General features: G+C 41.4%; 1 protein-coding gene across 1 annotated transcript in view; it reads left to right on the top strand.

Annotated features, from left to right (window-relative positions):
- The window catches only part of LOC108570580, a 79,741-nt gene extending 61,073 nt beyond the window's left edge, over positions 1–18,668 (top strand). Inside the window, exons 3-10 of the mRNA XM_017932461.1 lie at positions 4,327–4,461; positions 7,061–7,225; positions 11,357–11,491; positions 12,123–12,392; positions 13,097–13,471; positions 13,684–14,106; positions 14,496–14,796; positions 14,899–18,668. Of these exons, the coding sequence (XP_017787950.1) occupies positions 4,327–4,461; positions 7,061–7,225; positions 11,357–11,491; positions 12,123–12,392; positions 13,097–13,471; positions 13,684–14,106; positions 14,496–14,796; positions 14,899–18,668 (5,574 nt within the window). The remainder of the gene's footprint in view (positions 1–4,326; positions 4,462–7,060; positions 7,226–11,356; positions 11,492–12,122; positions 12,393–13,096; positions 13,472–13,683; positions 14,107–14,495; positions 14,797–14,898) is intronic.
- Positions 18,669–19,966: the final 1,298 nt, after the last annotated feature.

Below are 19,966 nucleotides of genomic sequence, written 5' to 3'. Positions count from 1 at the left end.
TCGTTAGTGCTCCATTTCTTGTGCTTGTAACACTCGAACAGAGATTCTCCCGTCCTCTGCGATTCTACCTTTCTTTCGTCGAGTTGTGGGATAGCAATTAGACGTCCTTCAGATATAATCCTTAATTGAGAGGTAAGTCTTACATCGATGGGAAAATAATTTTGCTTTCAAAGGAAACTACTGATTTCTACACTTCGTAAGATGCACAGGAACATTATATTTTCAATTTATTTTAAATTTCCTTAAAGCAGAAGTAGTTTCGATTCTCTTTCATTCTCATAGCAATTAAATCTTACATCGATAAAAAAGTAATTTTATCTTCAAAGAAAACTACTGATTTCTGCGCTTCGTAAAATAATTCAAACATGATCTGTTATACAGAGGAGTATTGTATTTTCAGTTTGTTTGAAATTTCGTTGAAGCGAAAATTGTTTCGAAATAGCTGTTGAATAGAAAATAGAAGTTTCATCGAATAACATTAGAGAAACATATCAGTGATCGATTTTCTTCGATCCGATCTACAATCTCTTAGCCAACAGCGATTTTCACATGGTGGCGTGATAAATCTTAGCGCAGGGTCGCTTTCATTCATCGATTTCACTGGCGCAGCAATGTAGTTTCAGCGTGCAGGTTGGTTTTTTCGATACCAGGCTAACCTGCTTCCAACAGGTGCTACATCCTTGTCGAGATGCACGTGGACGTGTACAGGCCAGACTATCGTTGTCTTGTATATTGGCCAGCTTGTAGAGCCGTGCCACATCTGTCACTACCATTACCGCTGTCTTCCACTCGCGGCACTCGATACTCATCGAACGACTTTCATTGAAAAATTTCACCCGACCATTTGCGGTTCTTTCGGTTCGATGATCTCGCGCGCGTCCATTTTTCCTCCAATCTGGTATGATACTTTAGGAGAGAAGGCTTTCTCCACGTTTAACATCGCTCCTTTTTTCTTCTTTATCTTCCTTGTTTCTGGTTTAACGGGATTTCAATTTGTATGATTTCTAATTTATTACCGGATTCTTGTAAATATGTTCCGTTTTTACTGAATTTTACAGTGAAGTATAGATCAATATTTCAAAGAAATTTCTGTTTTTTTTTTTTTTTTTTGTTACTGTTATTATTAAAATATTTTTCAATTTTGGCACGACATCATTTTGTGATTCATACTTAAAGGATGATCATCAAGTAGTCAAAATTTCTCCATAGATCAATGTACTTTCAGAGATTTCGTTCAAATATTCCTCAAAACACTTCGTTCGATTTTAACACCGTCAAATTTCGTTCAAACAAAACCCTATCAAAATTAAAATCCATCATCAATAAATCTCAAAAATGATTCAATTTTCACATTACCCAGGGCACTAAAATTCCAATAGTCTCCGAGACATCCTGCTCCAAAAAAAAGTGTCACTTGCACGCAATGCAACAGGAACTCCCCGCGACGACCCTTACCATTATCAAATATCACGCTGCATACGAAACCATCATCCGATCGATCGATCGAAAGACGATTTACGCTGCACAGCCGCTGCACGGTTGGCGTTGCACAGCTCTCGCAAAGCCGCTTTTTTTTCCCCCCCGCTTCGTTAACATTTTTCTCGCCGTTGCGTCTCGAAATGTTGCGCGCGTTGAGCAACCGACCCGAAGCGATGCGTGTGTGTGTTGCTCACTTTCTATGTGTGACCGCTGATCGTTCGAGGATTAGTTGCGAAACTAACTCGTTTGCCATGCTCTCGCGCCATTTATTCGCGGCATATTTGCACAATCGCGACGGGAGAGAACGCATCTTCGACGTGTACGTGACACATATGCAGAGGAAGGATCGAAACCAAAATTGGCGACCTGTGGTTTTTACGCGCGACGATCCAAGCGGAGAGTTTACAACGATGTGTGTACGAAGGTTTCGAAATCTCTACGGGTTGCTCGTTCCTTCATTCATGCCGCGATGATACACCGATTAGGGAGGGGGGGAGAAACGGAGCGCACGTACTACACACACACGCACACAAGTTCGCGTTAAAAACAGAGGGATTTCGTTCGGGTTGCCGATTCGATTTACATACACCGCATTTGCATACGTTTATGTAACGGGAAATTCAGTGTGCGTGGGCGTTATGAGTTTCCCTTTGCATTTGCCAACCACCACTCTGAGCTCGTTTCGCGAACGAGCAACTCGATGATTCGCTTTCGTTAATTCTGATTTTGGTCATGGTACTCGCGACACGCGCTTCTTCGCGGATCGCTGTTGTTTTCAGTGTACATTGAAACTTGTACGAAGATGGTATTTTCTTTTTGTGGTATAGTGTGATTTCGTGAATTTTTGTAAGGTGACCTGTGAGTGATTCTGATATTCAAGGAAATACAAAATTATTTATCAGGTATCAAGTGATAAAGTTGGTTTATTGTTACTATTTGTTTGAGAGTCGATTAAAACTTGTACGATGATGGTTTTTTTTTTTTTTTTGTGTCAGTGTGATTTCGTGAGCTTCTTTGTGCTATAATTTTTTTATAAAGTGACGTGTGAGTAATCACGTTTAATAACAGGATTGGTATTCAAGGGAATAAAGAATTCTATCAGCAATCAGGTATTTTTATGTCGTATTAAGTTTCTTTATTATTTTTAGTATTGATTTCGATGAATATATTCATGCGATAGGCTAGTGAATACTTTGTGTATTCGAGTGGAACACTTGAGAAGATTCGTATGATAATCGATGTCGTCCCTTCGCCTAATTGAATACAGCTAATTGGCGTTCACACAAATGTGTCGTAGCGTTGCATGAAAATTAGTACGCGTGGAAGGAAGAGAAGTGAGAAGTGTAGCTGTCGCTAAAACGGTGCTACTTTAATATGCAAATCCTGGGGTTCGCGTTCATGAATAATATATGTAATATATAATAATAAATGACTGGAGGAAACCAGTCTTTTATGTAGGCTACCAAAAACCGGGAGAATTTATCTCTTTACCGAGGCTTTTTTTATTCGTAGACAATTTATGTGCATCTCATAAAGAATTTTGTTTTTTCTTTCATTTCGAAGCTCGTAAATAACGTTTTCGACGTTTCCATTCTCGAAAATAATAAATCACGTCTTAACAAATTTTAACAACTTATTAACCTTTTGCGCTGCAAATTTATCATTTCTCAATTTTTTTACATTTTCGATCTCGCGATATTTACAACGCATTCATCGCGGAACAAAGTAACACAGTTGCCTTCGAAGTGTCGTTTTTGCATGAAACCGGCAATTCTACATTGCACACGACTATAATATACTTTTTTTTTTTCAAACAACATTTCACAATGTTGCCTACGTGCATTTATGACATTTATGGGGTAATTGTTACCCAATGCTCCGGGGCAAAAGTTTCATACGATATTACACAATATTCCTCCGTGTCTGCTGGCCGGCAGATTCAAGTGCATCTTCTGCATCGGTAACGAGATACACGTGTCCTACAAACAGAGATATTTACACAGTCTTCGCGACACTCCTCGCTACTGTCCATCGTTCTATTCTGTCCACGATGTGACTGCCTGTTGCCTCAACGCCCTTATTCATCAGAATGTTTTATCGTTTTAACACCGCGTTACCTGAGAATAAGTTACCGGTGGCGAGTAAATATTCGCTCATCATTATACTCATCTTATATTCGAAGGAAGTAAAAATTCACGCGTCGAAAGAAATTCAACGAATTATTTTTGCGACCGTAAATAAAGAACAGGTTGTATTATTTAAACCTTTCGGTACTGAATTTTTATTTTTGAGAATTTCTTTTGAGATTAACTTTTATCCGAGTAGTCATATTTTCTACTAATCACGAAAGGGTTAAAATAATTAATTATTTGACATAATAACAAAAATGTTTCATTAATTATGATAATCGCCGATTTTGATGAAACTTTAGCGAGAAAAAAAGCATTTAACATTGATCTGAACCACTTTGGGCCTTTCACTTGCTATCTTTATTTTCTACAAACCTGTCTATCTTTCGTTAGAGCATTGAAGTGCCTCTTGCCTTGAGCCACTTGAACGAGCAACCACAAAAACCACCGTACACGCGCAATTAGCCGTAAAATAATTTCTTTTCATAGGTACAATAGTAAAATCGTGCTCACACATACGTAACGAACGTCTCGTTAGTTGGTGGCACGTGTAGTACGATAGGGAAAGGCCGTGACGATACAGCAGACATGGTAAAGATGCCATTAATCACTAAACGCGTTAAACAATTCCACGAGTGTGTTTCTCGAAGACAAAAGCTAGCCGCCTCTTAGCTCTAGATCGGCTGGCATTAAATGTTCGTCACCTTGTCTGTTACAGGACCTGTTCTCGCAGCTGCAGTTTTCGCAAGAGAGCGCGCTGCCTCCCGATACGCTGCGTCGCGCTCTGGCCGAGAGCTTTCTCGATCAGCAAAGGTTCCAGCTCGGATTCATGGACGACGCCGCAGAATGTTTCGTAAGTGGCGATTACCTTGTTCTCCTTTAACCCTTTAAGAACGAAGGATTACGTATCGTGTCGAAATATTCGTTTTATTAGCTTCGAACTTACGTATTCCTAAATGACACCGGTTCGTCGTCTAATATCTTAACATCCAACTCATAAAAATTGCACCAAATTTTACCAAGCAACCAAACGACCATAACTAGACTCTCGATATTTGCAGTGAAACTTGTAGAATTCAGAGTTTCAGTGTAGCTTTTGTCTGCAAGTGTTCAATTCTTGTTCGCAAGTCTCATCATCATCAAATTTACATATTCCTAAGTGATTCCAGTTCATTGTCTCGACGTCCAACTCGTAAAAACACCTAACCTAACCAAATTTTACCAAGCAATCGAACGACCACATAACCGGTAGACTATACGTCGTTTCCTATCGCGTTGCTTTCGCCCATTCATAAGAACGATTAGCGATTGCTCGCGACAGTAACTCAGGCAGGAGCGCATTAATCTCTCCGTTTCGACATTCACGTTGGTGTGTCGCGATTTCCTTCGCAGCGTCGATTTTCCAACTTAGTTTACGATCCTGAATATTTCTCCGTGCAAAACCAGTTCTCTCTTTTTCTCTCGCCCCGTGCTTTTAAGCGTGGTGCACAGTGGCGAAGTATATCGTTGGATTGCCGCGTCTAACGACGTGTGCTCGTAGGTGAACCTAAGCAAATACAAACCGGCAAGAGTCCACTTTCTCGTTTACACCAGAGTCACGTTTGCCGTTGTACGCGTGTGTGTCGACATCGGTTCGCTGAATAAAATGAATACCACGTTACGAATACTAGTCGTGAGCATAGTATAATTGTAAGGACGCCGGTGATCATGCTCTCTGTCCTGCTATCTTGGAGCATTCTAGAGCACTTTGCTTGGGATTACGCTTACGTTGTTCAAGAGAGCATTCGAGTTTAAACCGTTGTTTTTTCAGAGGATTTCGTGACTTCTTTTCTGGGAGATGAAAAAAGTTACAATTGTGGAAATTTTGGTTTTTTGAGAAAATCACGTTGGAAGATCTTAGATCTGCGTTAGGTGTGATCTTGAGTCGTTCAAACTTTCATAGCTCTTACAATTTATCGAATTTTGAAAAATTGTTCGATAAGCAGATTCTCCAGACTGTAAGGAATGCAAAAATGCAGGAAAGCAGCGATTTTTTGATCTGGGGAACCTAAATACCTCCTTAAGGGAAATTAGGGATTCAGAGTCGCGATAGTGAAGATTTAGCATAATTAGCCTTGGAATATTCTCGCTGTTCAATCTTAATCCTTCCTAGGATTAAAAGGGGGTTGGTTTATCGTGGTAGTCTGAGTTGGGTACCTCTGAACGATGCTTAGTATAGTAAACGTGTAACGAGAGTATTGTTGCGCGTACGAAATAGCAGCGTAGCGAACCGTGGACAGTCAATTTGTCATTGAGAGATTGAAGTATTGCATAGCAAGCGTGTTCGAGAATGAAACGATCGTCGAGCATGAGTTTCTTTCGTTATTATGATTAAATAATCGATCGGCTATAAATTGTAACATTGTGCCACGATTATTTTGCAAAAACTCCAAATTCTGATTTATCTGTGGCAAATTTGTCTACGGCTTTTCACTTAGAATAAGTAATTCTTTGCGATTAACTTTTCACAGCTAAGTTAAAATTACGTTTTCGTTTGAATAGAAAGTGTGTGAATGCGTTGTAAGTGGGCTAAGAGGGGAGTTGTAAATTTGAACATTAAACACAGAAGTCGCTGCAGTTTTCAGATGTACGACATGACAGAAATGTTGTAAAATCGGGACTCAGGATTTGATTTAGAACCGTACGAAGAGTTTCGGTCGTGATGTCTTTCCCATTACTTATATTGCTGGATACATTTTTAAAGTTCCAATAGGGGAACCGTATACTTATGTCTGAAAATTCGCTGCTGTTTGACACTCGACCAAATTTACGACTCGCTTTATGCTTCTTCCAGGAACAGTTCTTGAAAGGATGACAGAAAAAGAATATCGTAATATATAGCAATTTATGTGGTCGCTTTGTTGGCTTGCATTTTGTTGCTTTAAACTTAGGCCACTATTTTTCGCCTCGAGATATTTACACTGAAATCTGTTTGAGCAGCCACATTCGTCCTGCAGAAATACAAATTTCAATTAGTAACACCACTCTTCTATCTTTAATCTCTTCCGAGATATTGGACTAAATGCGTTTACTACCCCCAACTTTCAGGCCCATTTTCATCCCTTCACGGTGAACAATTGCAAATTTAAAAAAATACGTGTCGAATATTTTTTCGAGATCTGTCACACATCAAAATTGGTCATTTTGGACACAAATTTCGAGGTGTTTCTTTGTTAAACCACCGTCTTAAGGTACAGTTAATCAGTATTCCATTTAATTCTTTAAACGCGATAACTCGTAATGTTGAAAAAGGTGCAACGATTGAAACGTGTCGCAAAAAGCGTGTATCCTGCTGCTTATCCTTCGAAATTACAGTAATCGATGACCAATTACCAAGGACTCGTTTATTTCTAGCGGTGCTTCATCGAGGATGCTGTAATAAGGAGAGACACATTAACGGCATGTTGTTACAGGAAAACATTCTTCTGCGTATACATCTTCACATCGCCAGCGGGGAGGCGGAAGACATGTGCAGCGCAAAACACTGTGTGCCACACCAGAAGTTCGCCATGACGCTGGTCGAGCAAAGCGTTTGCGGGGCTTGCGGTGCCACCTCAGAGCCTCTGCCTTTTACACAGGTCAGTTCAATCCACGAAACTTCTCTAGAAGAGAACTGCAATCGATATTGCTAATCTGGTAATCGAGTGAATAACAAGTGAGCTTCGAAAGCAACCACTGAACTTCGACAGAGTTTTATTTTAACCTTCGAACGGCGATTGCTAGATCACCCAGCTGTTAGATTTCTTGTGTTTCACAGAATCACGACTCTTCTTTCTTCGTGTTTAAGTATTATCTTAATCGTAATATATTTATTTAATTTTTGAACAATATAATAGCGACTTCGTTTGCGTACGAAGAAAATTACAGTATTGGGTCTTATTTGACCCGGTAGTAGTTTAATAGTTTCTCCAAATAACCTCATGAAACGTCGCAACCGTTAGACTTAACACTCTTTAATCTCCTCAATAGTGAAATCATCGAGTGACCGCAATTTTCTCCAACCCCACGTCATTCTGAACCATTATCATCCACTTCGTCTCTGAGATTCCATCTTATTTCAGAATCATCTAGCATGTACCAGCAATTCTCTCATATGCATATCCAATACAGAATCTCTCGTGATAGCGTGCGGCTCGCGGAAAACGTGTTTCTTACGAAACGTTCCATTACGATTCAAGGATAGAACAGAGAATAGTTTCCCTTTCCTCTTTCTCTTCAACTATCTTAACCATCTGTCCACGCGATTTTTCCTCGCCGTTTATTTTCTCACGTTCTTCACGCAAGGTGAACCCCGGAGAAAACGGTCCAGGAACGAGAAAAAAGAGAAACTGTCAGGTAGAATTTTTCTTTCGTTGTTTGCCAAAACCTTCTCGGACCTTCCAGCTCGAAGGTAAGAAACGTGGAAGATTAAACGGAAGATTGCCCCTTCGGTCCGGTTTAAGCGATTTTAAGCGACTTAGCTGAGAAACCTAAACGCGCCAAGATACTGAACGGTCGAGCCGCGACGTGTAAACGGATTAGCTGATCGGGATTTGATGGCTCATTGGTCACGAGCGACCAACAGGAACGGCGAAAGGAGGATATTGAGGGGCGAACGATCAGACCAAGGGATACTATTTCGCGCAGTAAACTCGGGATCCGGTCGAAGGGGCGCAGGAAGCCGACTTCGAATTGGTAATGGGCTCTTGGTTCAGTCGAGGGGATTGTAATTGCCAGGAAACGAGGATCCGCGTAGATTCTTAGTTGTACGAGCTGAGTGGATTTGATTTAATTACCATTTTTCGGGGGTGAACGAAGGAATGAATTCTTAATTTTTTTCTTATTAGCTTTGGGAGAGAGGTTGTTCCTCTCTTCGACAAAATTCGAGACTTGTTTAAAAGGAATAATTAAAATAAGCTTGTTCATTGAGATATTCTCCAAAGTTAAGAAAAAAAAAGAAGGAAGAGGAAGATATTTTAGTTTGAAGCGAATTCTTCTCTACATCGAACTGAGAAAATTCAATTTTTGCTACTGTTCTCTAATTTAGCTCTAATTGATTAATATTATTGATTGATTTGTAGGCTGAATTCAATGTAGAATCTATTATTACCATAATTACCGTTCCATGCAACTGTCTTCCACTAAATTGGCCATTAATTCGTCTGTATACTTCCTAGTCGAATAATACAATAGTTAATTAAACGCGCGTACTTTTATTGTTCGGCATACGAGAACAGCTGTTGCATTATCGAAACAAATTTGACTAAATTACGCGAGCGAGGCGAAGGTTTTCCTTGCAAAAAGAAAACCACAAAATTGCATCGAACCTATCAGCAGAAACCACTCCCTCGTTGCCTCGAATCATCTGTCGTGGTTCTCTGAGTCATCCCTGGGGAATTTCATCCAGTCTCACGAGTCGATTCCAGCCCTCTTTCTTACAGTCAGCTAAACTCTCGCGGGTTAATTCAACGAAAACCGGCTCGATACGGGGATACTCGTTGCTTCCGTTTTGTCGCTCTTTAATTACTCGTTACGACACCAGAAATCGGTGAAAAAAGCGAGGAGGAAAAATCGTGGAGGGTGTTTTTCGAGGAACTTATTACAGCTTTCCTTCGTAAACAGGGCCGCCCCATCGTTCGACAAGCTTGGTTATTTCCGGTTTGGCGAGGAAAGTGAAACTCTCAATTAAATTCCCCTCTTCGTTTTCTGTTATTCGAGTTTTACGCCGGGATAGTTTGCGATTTTTGCCCGAATCGAAAGGTGTTTTGATTGAATACGATCTGTCTCGTGGTGTTCATTAGAGTAGAAAGGTATTTGCAGACATTATTTCTGCCGAGACAGAGCGGGATATAGAGCGAAACAATGATGTGTGTTAATTATTTAGGTGTGATATTTAATTTTTTATTTTCTGAAGCGAAATTTTCTTTTACCGTGAAATTTCAAAAAAAAATTCTTTAAACATATTTTAAGCTTCTCCTCTCTGAAGGAGTGCTTATTTCTTAATAATAATGGAACTTTTCTTTCATATTCTTTCTTTAAAATTAATTCCTCTGTACTGTGATTCAAAGTATATTATTATTACATGAATTCTTTGTAAAAATATCTAATGCAGTAACGAAGAACTTCGGAAAAGTTGGTTATCGCGAAGATGAATATATATATATCTCACGGTGTATGGAAGTGTTAATTAAATTTCTAGTTAGCAACGTGGAATTACTTGTGGCAAAGTTTCGATAAGGAAAGAAGGCTAGCCGCAGAGCTCTGAACAAATGCAATAACGAAAGTCGTATTTCGCCCACGCTGCCTCATAATTACTCTTTTTTTCTATGATAAAATATATATAATTTTCTGGGAAGTTCGCACCTCGTTGTTGTGCTTTAATCGGTCACCACTTTTGTTTTCCCTTTCATGAAACCCAGCCGAGCGGTGAAATTTTTTAATCTCTTTCCGTTTCGTCGACACTGAACGAATTCCAACTCGTAAGAATTACAGTGGAACTTACAGGAACGGTAATAATATTTTTACATCGCTGCTGGTTCCTTATTACGACATTTTTAAGACTTCAATTTTGCAGTCAATGGATTTAGCAGGAACTCTCGATTTGTAACACTACATTTGTCACTTGCATGTATTTATTTTTTGCGCAAACTTAATCATTTCTTTCAGAATTTCAAAATCTAATTTTCTCAGAGCAAAAATATAATTAAATATAATTAATCCATATGAAGTCAAATTAAAAATTAAATATTTAGACTGATTCAGAGGTCGAGATCCTCATACTTTCAGAATTTTATCGTTGGAAGTGTTCAATAGTTAAATTGTAATTTTTTCAGGACGAAAGTATAATTGAACATAATTAAATTAGAAATTAAATACTTGGACTCGTTCAGGGTCGAAATCAAGCACACGATATATCGGCACAAAGCAGAATACAACGGTTTCCCAACCTAATGTCCAAGTTAAGAAGAAAAGTGGACGTTTCCTAATGCAGGCGGGAACAAAAGCGGTGCCCTTTCGAGCGCATTCATAGCACGGTGTGCGCGCATAATCGAGCTCAGAACCCGAACAGCTCACGTGGGTGGAGTTTGTTCTCTCTCCCTTCGTGCATTCGTATCGTATCGACTGTTGTCGGCCGACTGTAAAAACGCGGAACTCGTTGCAATCTCGTATCGGTCATGGCCGATCGCTTTTACCAGCTGGCTTACTACGCAGAGTCGAAGAAACATTGTGCGTTTGTACAGCAGAAGGGAGAGCATACGTTAGAAAATCTTTGCTTCGTAAAAGATTCACTTCAAGTTCATATTTTTCTCTAAAGTACATTTGCTTAAATTCGAATTTTATTAAATTTCGTATCATAGATATGAAAAATACTGTGGATTAAATCACAGGTAATAATGATTGTTTCATATTTTCCTCAACTGTACTTATTTTAATTTTCAAACAAATTTCAGAAAAGACTTTAATATCATTTACTGACAAAAAATAAAAATTATTATTTTTAAAAATGTGTTATACCAATAGATACTCAAAACACAATATTCGTTTCAACATTTCATTGGTATATATAAATCATCTTCCTGAGCAATAATTCAGATCACCTGAAAATTTGACTTTCCCATGTTTGAAACGTGGTTTGGGACCCTTCAATAATCCCCACAAATTTTCATGGATAAATCAATGAAAAATTAATCACTAGAACATTTAAAGAACGTTCCCAATTCTCATTTCAGATGGTCCATTACGTGTCAGCATCAGCATTGACGTCGCAAGCTCGACAAACGCCGCCAAATTCTCGAAACAGCCCGGATCTGTTCGGTCAGCTTCTTCGAAAGGCTGGAGGCATGGGTGACATCAGAGATTGTCCTGTAAGTGGCATTAATTTTCACCGATAAAGTAAAACCTGCTCGACGCAGAATTCTTTAAATTTCACGGAATATTTCATCGTGCACGACGACTCATGACTTTGCACCTTAAACCAGTTCCGGTGACTCGCGTTCGATTCATCCGGTTGGCAAGGCAAGATCACGAGAGTACACGCGCACTCTCCACTTGGCCTTTCTTGGAAATAATATCTCGCGGACTTTCTCTTTGAAGTGGAACGATAACTATCGTTTCGTGAGCCGCGGGCGAACAATCATGGTGGATAAAATTTCGCGTTGCGAATTCGACCAAGAAAACTTCCCAAATTTCCACCAATTTTATCCGCCACAGACACGATTGTCGATCACGTTTCGATAATTGCTCAGTGATAAGGTTGATCGGAACGATAGCAATTCCTTTAATTCCTCTTGAATAGAAACACTTTACCTTGTACCTAGTTTGCGAGGGAAATCGAGTGTTCTAAATTGAATTACGATATTATGACGTGTTACGTTAAATGATACTGTAGAATTTGGACATGCATCACTTCCGGTAACGAAATCCTGTCTTGTCGATAGAATGAAGATTCGTGAAATGTTTGTGTTAATATTATTCGAACGAATTTTCGGTTTACAGAGCTCCTGTGGGGCGAAAATCCAAATCTGTCGGACCCTGATGAACCGACCGGAAATCGTTTCCGTCGGAGTCGTGTGGGATAGCGAACGGCCGTCGTTGGAGCATATCATGGACGTTTTTGCAACCGTGGGAACGTCCCTCAGATTGAGCGATGTTTTCCACAGCGTGGTGGACTCCCGATGGGGTGCCTCGACCGTGCACAATCTCGTAGGAGTCGTCACGTATTACGGCAAACACTACTCCACCTTCTTCTTTCACACTAAACTCAAGGTTAGCGCAGACAATGTCATTTACATTTTTTAATTGTTCCAGTAAACGTGGTATATCAATTTTCCTCTTTTTAATTACGAATTAACACGTACACTTTAGTACTGAATAACAGTTATTTGCGAACGTACACGTTGAAATAAATCTTTCGTGAGATAATCCTTAGAGAAATGCTCGAATCACGGATAAATCTTGATTAAACCGATCAGATGTAATTGTAATCCGTAGAATTCGATGGAAACTGCTTAGATTCGATATTAGACAAGTAGTTTCACACGTTACTTCAAATGATTCTATTTCGTATATTGAGCGGTAAGGATTGTTTACCAGGCGTTCAATTTGTAATTAATGTATCTTGATTTATATCAAATCCTCTTTGTCTCTTTAACCCTTTCGTTACGGTTGTTACACTTTGCCGCGTGTCGTATTATGCAAATTCATTTTTATAGGTCTTTATTCAAGTTGTTCCATGTTGATATATAATTAATCATAAAGAAATGCACGTCAGAGTAATAAAATTGAAAATATCGTGTAATAATACAGTTTTATCGGTGTTGAATGACTATAATCACCTTTAGGACATAGTAAACGCTCGATATTGGGTGACTAGTCACCCTTAGTAACGAAAGGATTAATTCCTTAATCCTATCAGCTCTCTTAATTCTCGAAATCTTAGATCTCTCACTGTCTCCTTCTGTTCTACGTAGGTGTGGATTTATTTCGACGATGCTACGGTGAAGGAAATCGGTCCACGTTGGGAGCAGGTGGTAGAGAAATGCAGAAGGGGAAGATATCAGCCGTTGCTTCTCTTGTATGCAACTCCTGGCGGAACTCCAGTGAACACAGAGAATGCCCCGAAGACCGTGACGCCTTTTCCAAACGGAAATGGACTGAAGACACCCCCGAAGAATAATGTTCGACGATCGATCACTCCTAGCCCGGAGAAACCATCGATCAACAGTACCGCAAGACGTGCCATCACGCCGAATCCCGACAGTCCTCCGCACCCTTACACACAACGAAGGATTTATAGCGATTATCAGAATCTCACTGACATTCAGAACAACATCTTTGGCAATCAGGTACGTTTTCGATTGACGGTTATTCGTTTTAATTATTAAGCAGTGAGTTTTACTTGAAAGATACTCGGTGAACGTGTTTTCATACCAAACGGGGTGGTTAAAATTGTTCTTATAATTATTTAGTTGATTTAATTGCAAATTTATCACGTGGAAATTGATCTCGGCAAAATTTGAACGCGAAAAGAGTCAAAGATTTTCACTGTCTCTTGAAGGGTGTTGATACGGTCGATGGTGAAGCAGAGTCGAAATATATCAGTCGACGTGCTGTTGAGAACGTGATGCAACAGCAGAAGAAGCAACAAATGCAGTTGACACGCAGTCTGAGTGCAGGATCGACGCCACAGGACGCCATCAGTATTCCGGATCACTTGAACGTGCCACGAAGGCGTGATTCCGGAAACTGGTCCGGAGATCGAAACAGCGCGTCCTCAAGTTCCTCGACGACAATGGATAACCCGTATTTGTACATTGTCAATAAAATGCAGAGGAACTCGGGAGTGCCTAAGAGTCCGACCAGTAAATCTGGAGAACTCTCGAGCAGTAGCAGTGGCCATTACGATGCCGGATACGACTCGTATTCTTTGTCTTCCACGGATAGCCTTCCACTACAACAGGGCCTGAAGCATAACCTGCAGGTTTGTATTGTGTTTTGTAAAATATGTTATAACATAGAACTAATCGTGACTGTATTAATGCAGAATTAATGAGAGTAAAGATATTGATACAAGAGAATTTATTAATAATAAATAAATTTTGCTTTTGCACTTTATTTAATTGTGAATCACAATGAATTCATTGATTCGAAGAATTTAGTGAAATTTTCATTTTTTTAAATTGTCGCGTACAATTGATGGCGCACAGAACACAGAACGTGTTAAAGATTTCCCCATTTTCTTCTTGGAAGTGTTTATTAATAAAAAAATAAGAATTAATATTTTTGAGTAGTCGAAATGAGCAAGAATCAGTTGTAATATTATTATACAGAAAGGGGTATTTAGGAGTTAAATCGATTTACTTAACATAGCTTGCCCAGATCCCGGAAGGCTACCAAGCTTCCTCAGGAGATGACTGCGAGCGCCTCTGCAAAGAAACCGACGCGTTGCTGGACAAATCTCGAGCAGCTGAGGATGCAGGCGATCTCAGCACTGCGGTTGCTTTGTGCAGCGCAGCGAGCAGCAAAGCTAGAGCCGCCATGGATGCTCCGTACAACAATCCTCATACGATCACGATAGCAAGGATGAAACACAACACTTGCGTGATGAGGACCAGGAGTCTGCATAGAAGAATGCTTCAGGAACAAGCAACGGCGAATGGAGAAAAAGAAGGTTGGTTATCTGAAAAATGATTAAAATACCAAATACACTACCAGCGTCAACTTTATCTATATAATTCATATTTAAAACGTGTATGTATATTTGTGATTTCAGAATGTGCACCGGAAGGAAGGCATTCGCGAGAGAACAGCAAGTCTGGACAGCACTCGAGACAGAATTCCAGGGACAAAGGAAACCACTCCAGACAGAACAGTCGCGAACTCTTGGTAAACGCTCCAACAACAACCAACGACAAACCAGTTACGAAGAGCATCGAGATCTACGCGACGTTACCCAAGAAGAAGACGCTACGCAGCAAAGCAACAGCAGTGAACGTGATCGAGGACGAAGAGTATATGTTGTACGACCGACCGATGCAGAGGACAGGTTTATTCAGTCGTACGAAACGCTGCGACGACGACAAGAAGGACAAGAAACGTGCTCGAAGCGAGGAGAGGAACAAGAACGTCTCGAAAGACTTTTCCATCGCTCCGTCTCGATCCTCTCCCTCGCCGAAGGGAATTAAAGTAGAGAAATCGAAGGAAAATGTCGACACAGTTACCAACAACGCTCGAAACTCTCAGCCCGGCAATGCCAATGGCGAGCAGAAACAGGGCAAGAAGCAGCATAAGATTCGCCGGAAACTGTTGATGGGCGGGCTGATCAAGAGGAAGAACAGAAGTATGCCGGATCTGCGCGAAGGCCAGGACGGACAGGCGAACGTCAATGTGGAGGGATCCTCCAACACCTTGCCGAAGCAATCAGTGGACGATTCCAGTGTCGGTCTGAAAGGCAACGAGGTGAGCCAGTCTCTGAGCGGTTATCTTTCAGAGGGACACCTGGAGTTCACCGGGAACGGTAACAGCAACCCGGGAAGTACGAGCAACCCGAATCTGGAGAGAAGTCGTCTGATGAGAAAGAGCTTCCACGGCAGCGCAGGCAAAGTGTTACACGTAGCGAAGGTACCCCCGCCTCCTCCGCTCAGGACCACTTCTCAGCTTAGCAAGTCTAAGTGTTCGGGTGAAGTGCACAACGAGCAGCAGTCGGAGAAATCGGTTTATCCGTCGTCGGACAGCCAGTGTGCGTCGAATCCGTCTCAAGAGCAGAACGGGACCTACTGGAACCATGTGAACGCGACGAATTCGTCCGGTGGGGCTAACAGGACGTCTAACTACACCGATTACTCATCTGAGTCCCATTCCCTTCCGTTCTTACCTTCCTACGGCATGGAACAGAATCCTGCTAACGTGTCCACGTCTTGTTCCACGAATTACAACAACAAACCTAGGATTCAAGATGACGTGGTGCAGTACGCTAATGGGATTCTATACGAACCTACTTTTGTGGTTACTCGAGCAGACGTGCACAACGAACAGAGTCCCGTGAAGCAACCGAATCAGTTGGACTCCTTGCCTCCGTATCCAGAAAGTGGGAACGTTTCTCACTCGAGACAGCCCAGTGAAGATTTTCCTCCTCCACCGTATCCTTCTATCCACTCTGTCTCCCATTCGAGGCAAGCCAGCGAAGACTTTCCACCTCCGCCACCTCCGATCGACGAAACCTCTAATCATATTCAGGAGAGTCAACAACAGTACCAGCAGCAACAGTATCAACAGCTTCAGCAGCAGCTGCAACATCAGCAACAGCAGGCGATGGTACCGATGCAGCAGCGTCAACAACAGTTGGACAGTCAACACATCAACAGTCTGTTGACGCAGCTGCAAATGAAGAGGGATCAGATTTTGGCCTCCGAAGTTTCGAGAGAGGAGAAGAGGCCCGAAGAACAGGAGGAAGAAGAGAAAACGTCTGGAGAGACTTGGTTACGCGAGTTGCAAGCCAAACAGGCGGAAAGGAGGATGAAGAAACAGGGTCCTCTTGATCAGGATATTCCAAAAGTTAGGACGTCTGTTCCAACGATTTCTGGGCCAACGATCGCAAGAAGAACGAGCGATTTGATGATGAACAGTCTTGGGCAAAGCTACGATCAGCCCAGTCGCGATGTGCCTGATTGTCCACGAGTTGTTTCTTCTGTGAAAGACATGGCAGCCAGATTCGAGCAAATTAAGCTTCAACCTGTTCCGAAAACGGAACCTGAACAGAAGATGTCGACGAAGCAGAGTATGAACTGCGGTTCTTCTTCTCCGATGTTCGACGCTCCTCAGGATGTTCAGCAGATGGACGAGTCGAGGCCGATGAAACTTTCCACGGAAAATTTAGCGAACTTCACGAAAACCGACGGTTCTTCGAATCAGTCGATCATGAATTCCAGCTTCGAATCCAGTTCGAGTCAGAACAGTTTCATTTCAACCACGGCGCCGAGTAATTCCATACAAACCCAGCAAAGTGGGTTGAACCAGGCGATCATGTCGATGTCACTGACACTGCCACACGAGAATGGTTTGCCTATCGACTATCCCGAAGACGATATCAGCGAGGTCGCCATGCAGAATACTATTCAGAACACGAAAATTCTACCCAGCGAAGAAGACATCGCGCCGAGAAAAGTGAAGCGACGAATTGGAAAGAAAAAGAGTGTGTCGTTCTGTGACCAAGTCGTTCTCGTGGCGACAGCAGAGGACGACGAGAAAGACTCTTACATACCTAATCCCATTCTCGAGAGGGTTCTTCGTTCAGCGATGAATAAACCAGAGACAGCTCAAGTTCTTCGAGAGATCAGGAGTCTTCAGGAGGCAGAGATGAATCGAGAAAACTGCAACGCCACCAAGTTCCAACAGCAGACTCTGCCGTTGAAGAGCGAAGCTGACAGTGTCCCTGCGACTCCTTACCAAGATCAGCTGAGAAGCGTGAACCCTATACCCATTCCAGACACCATCAAACCTACCTTTGGAAGGCAGAATTCGAACGAATCGGTGGGTTCCTTATCAGACAAGAAGCTATGCGGCTCGTATGGCAACGAAGGACAGGATGTCGTCAGAGACAGTTACACAGGACTGTCGAATGTGTCCAAACCACCTACGTCATACTCTCCTCAGCTTCAGCAACAAATAAGATATTCTCAAAATGGATACATGCCATACTTGCAGTCGCAATCAGCATATCCCCAAGCGCAAACATCTCATCCGAGGAACCAAGGAATCCCACTCTCTCAAACTCAGAAACCAGCCAGTCCTTATCCAACTCAAATGCACGGACAATACGTCCAGAACAATGTTCAGCAACAAAAGCCAATGTGCCAGAAGAACACCTATCAGACCTACTATCAACTGGAGCAACAGCACAATCAGATGAACAAGCATATGTCCCAGCAACAACAGCCAAACATGAACCAGAGGATTTCGAACCACAATGCAAGCCCTATAACGGTGCAGCATGCTCAGCAGCAATTCGCCTATCCGCCAACTCAATCACCCAGCCCCTATCAGAATCAGTACAGCCACAGTTCCTATCAGGGTTACCCTTATCAATCTGTTCCTCAGCAGAACAGAATAAACCAGCCACTGCCGCAGTATCAACCACCGCCTAATCCTCCAACCTCTTATCAGCAACAGCAGAACATGCAAAATTATCAGCAAAGACACGACAACTATCAGAGGCCACCTCAAAAGGCTGATCAGCAAAATATTTTGGCACCGAATCAGACGTACCCGAATCCACTGCAAAACGGGCAGATTCAGTCGAACATGAAGTATCCGACTTATCAGCATCCACCTGTGTCGAAACAGAGCAAGCAGATCCATTTCGTTTCTGCGTCGAAGGGGAATCCCACGGTGACTCAGCCTACGTCCTCTTTGCAGAAACCTGCTGTTGGAGGCACAACTAGAACGGCGCCTTGCCATCTCTGCCGAAAAAAGCAGGTGACTGAACCAGCGATTTACTGTTCGGACTGTGACTTCTACATGTCCCGTTTCCGACCGAAAAATTGAGGTTGTTTTCTCTGGCGTACGAGTAATCGGGACTTTTGTTCGCCGAGGTAATTTTTCGTAGGAGTTGTCTATAGACGGAGTATGTTCGTATCGAGACGATGAAGTGACTCGCATCGGTTAGAAACAGTGACGTCTGCGATAAGCTTCTTCTGTTACGTATCTAACAGTGATATGTAGAAAAAGGGGTGAATTGGACAGCATTGATGTAGGAAGAGCTTCTCCAAATATACGAAGGTTTGAACAGAACTTTTCTTTTCTCGTCGATTCTTCTCGTTTCGTGAGAGAACCGTTCAAGATTGTTATCGTTAGAAGTAACGTAATGTTTTTTTTTTTTTTTAATTATAGACGAATTCACGATTCGTTTTCACGAATGGGAGAACGATGAACCCGTTCGCGTTTTGTACAAAGTTAAGTTTAGGTGTAGATTTGTATATCGTTGAAGACCTTCGTCGTGCAGCTACTAATTAGATGTATTCGTTGTACCATTTATCGTGCGTACTTAGCGACGTTTGTAATTTATAGTGAATCATGTAGAGAAGAAATGGTACCCAACGTAGGTGTATATCAGACGCGTTTTTTCTTCTTTTTTTTTTTATATAGAAACAGCATCTTTGTTGTCTCGTGCTTTGTACGTTTAGAGTATAAAGGTAGCAATGTAAGTTTCTTCTTTTCTTCTTTTTTTCTTTTTTTAGTTTTAATCCTTGTATTATTTACGTGCCTCGTCTGATTCTGTTGTATATAGATCGTTTCTACGTAGTATTTAAGTTTTCTGTATAAAAAAACGAAACACAATCCTTGTAACTTCTTTAGCTTTAGGTTTCTTCTTTTTTTCTTCTTCTTTTTGCGAGAAAGCGTTTCCGTTTCACACACGTGACAGATTTTTTAATAAAAACACCGCGATTAAGTACTTCGTTCGAGAGACAATTTGTCAGAATTGTGATACTAGCCATGCTACATAGAGTCTTATCATTAAACGTAGAGAAACTGTATCGAGGGAATCGCGCATATTAGACACGGTACAGATAGTCGCACAAAAAGCGTGAGGAAATAGAGGAAACGTGGAGGGAACATGATCTCTGATGAAAGCGTGAAGTTTTATATTTTATGTTGATAGGCGTTGATGTTATATATATATGTATTATTATTGTGTACTTAACGGTTACGTTCTATTGTACGATTGTCTACGTGCTAGATCGATGTACAAATCACCCCCAATCCCCCGATTTTATACATTTTGTATGAGTATTTTGTTTTAAAAATACTTGATTTCCTCCCCCGTATGACATTGAATAAAGCGC

Source organism: Habropoda laboriosa, unplaced genomic scaffold (genome assembly GCF_001263275.1).
Source record: "Habropoda laboriosa isolate 0110345459 unplaced genomic scaffold, ASM126327v1 scaffold95, whole genome shotgun sequence".
Lineage (NCBI taxonomy): Eukaryota > Metazoa > Arthropoda > Insecta > Hymenoptera > Apidae > Habropoda > Habropoda laboriosa.
The sequence above is the reverse complement of the archived record's forward strand: the minus strand, read 5'-3'. Positions and strand labels throughout refer to the sequence as shown.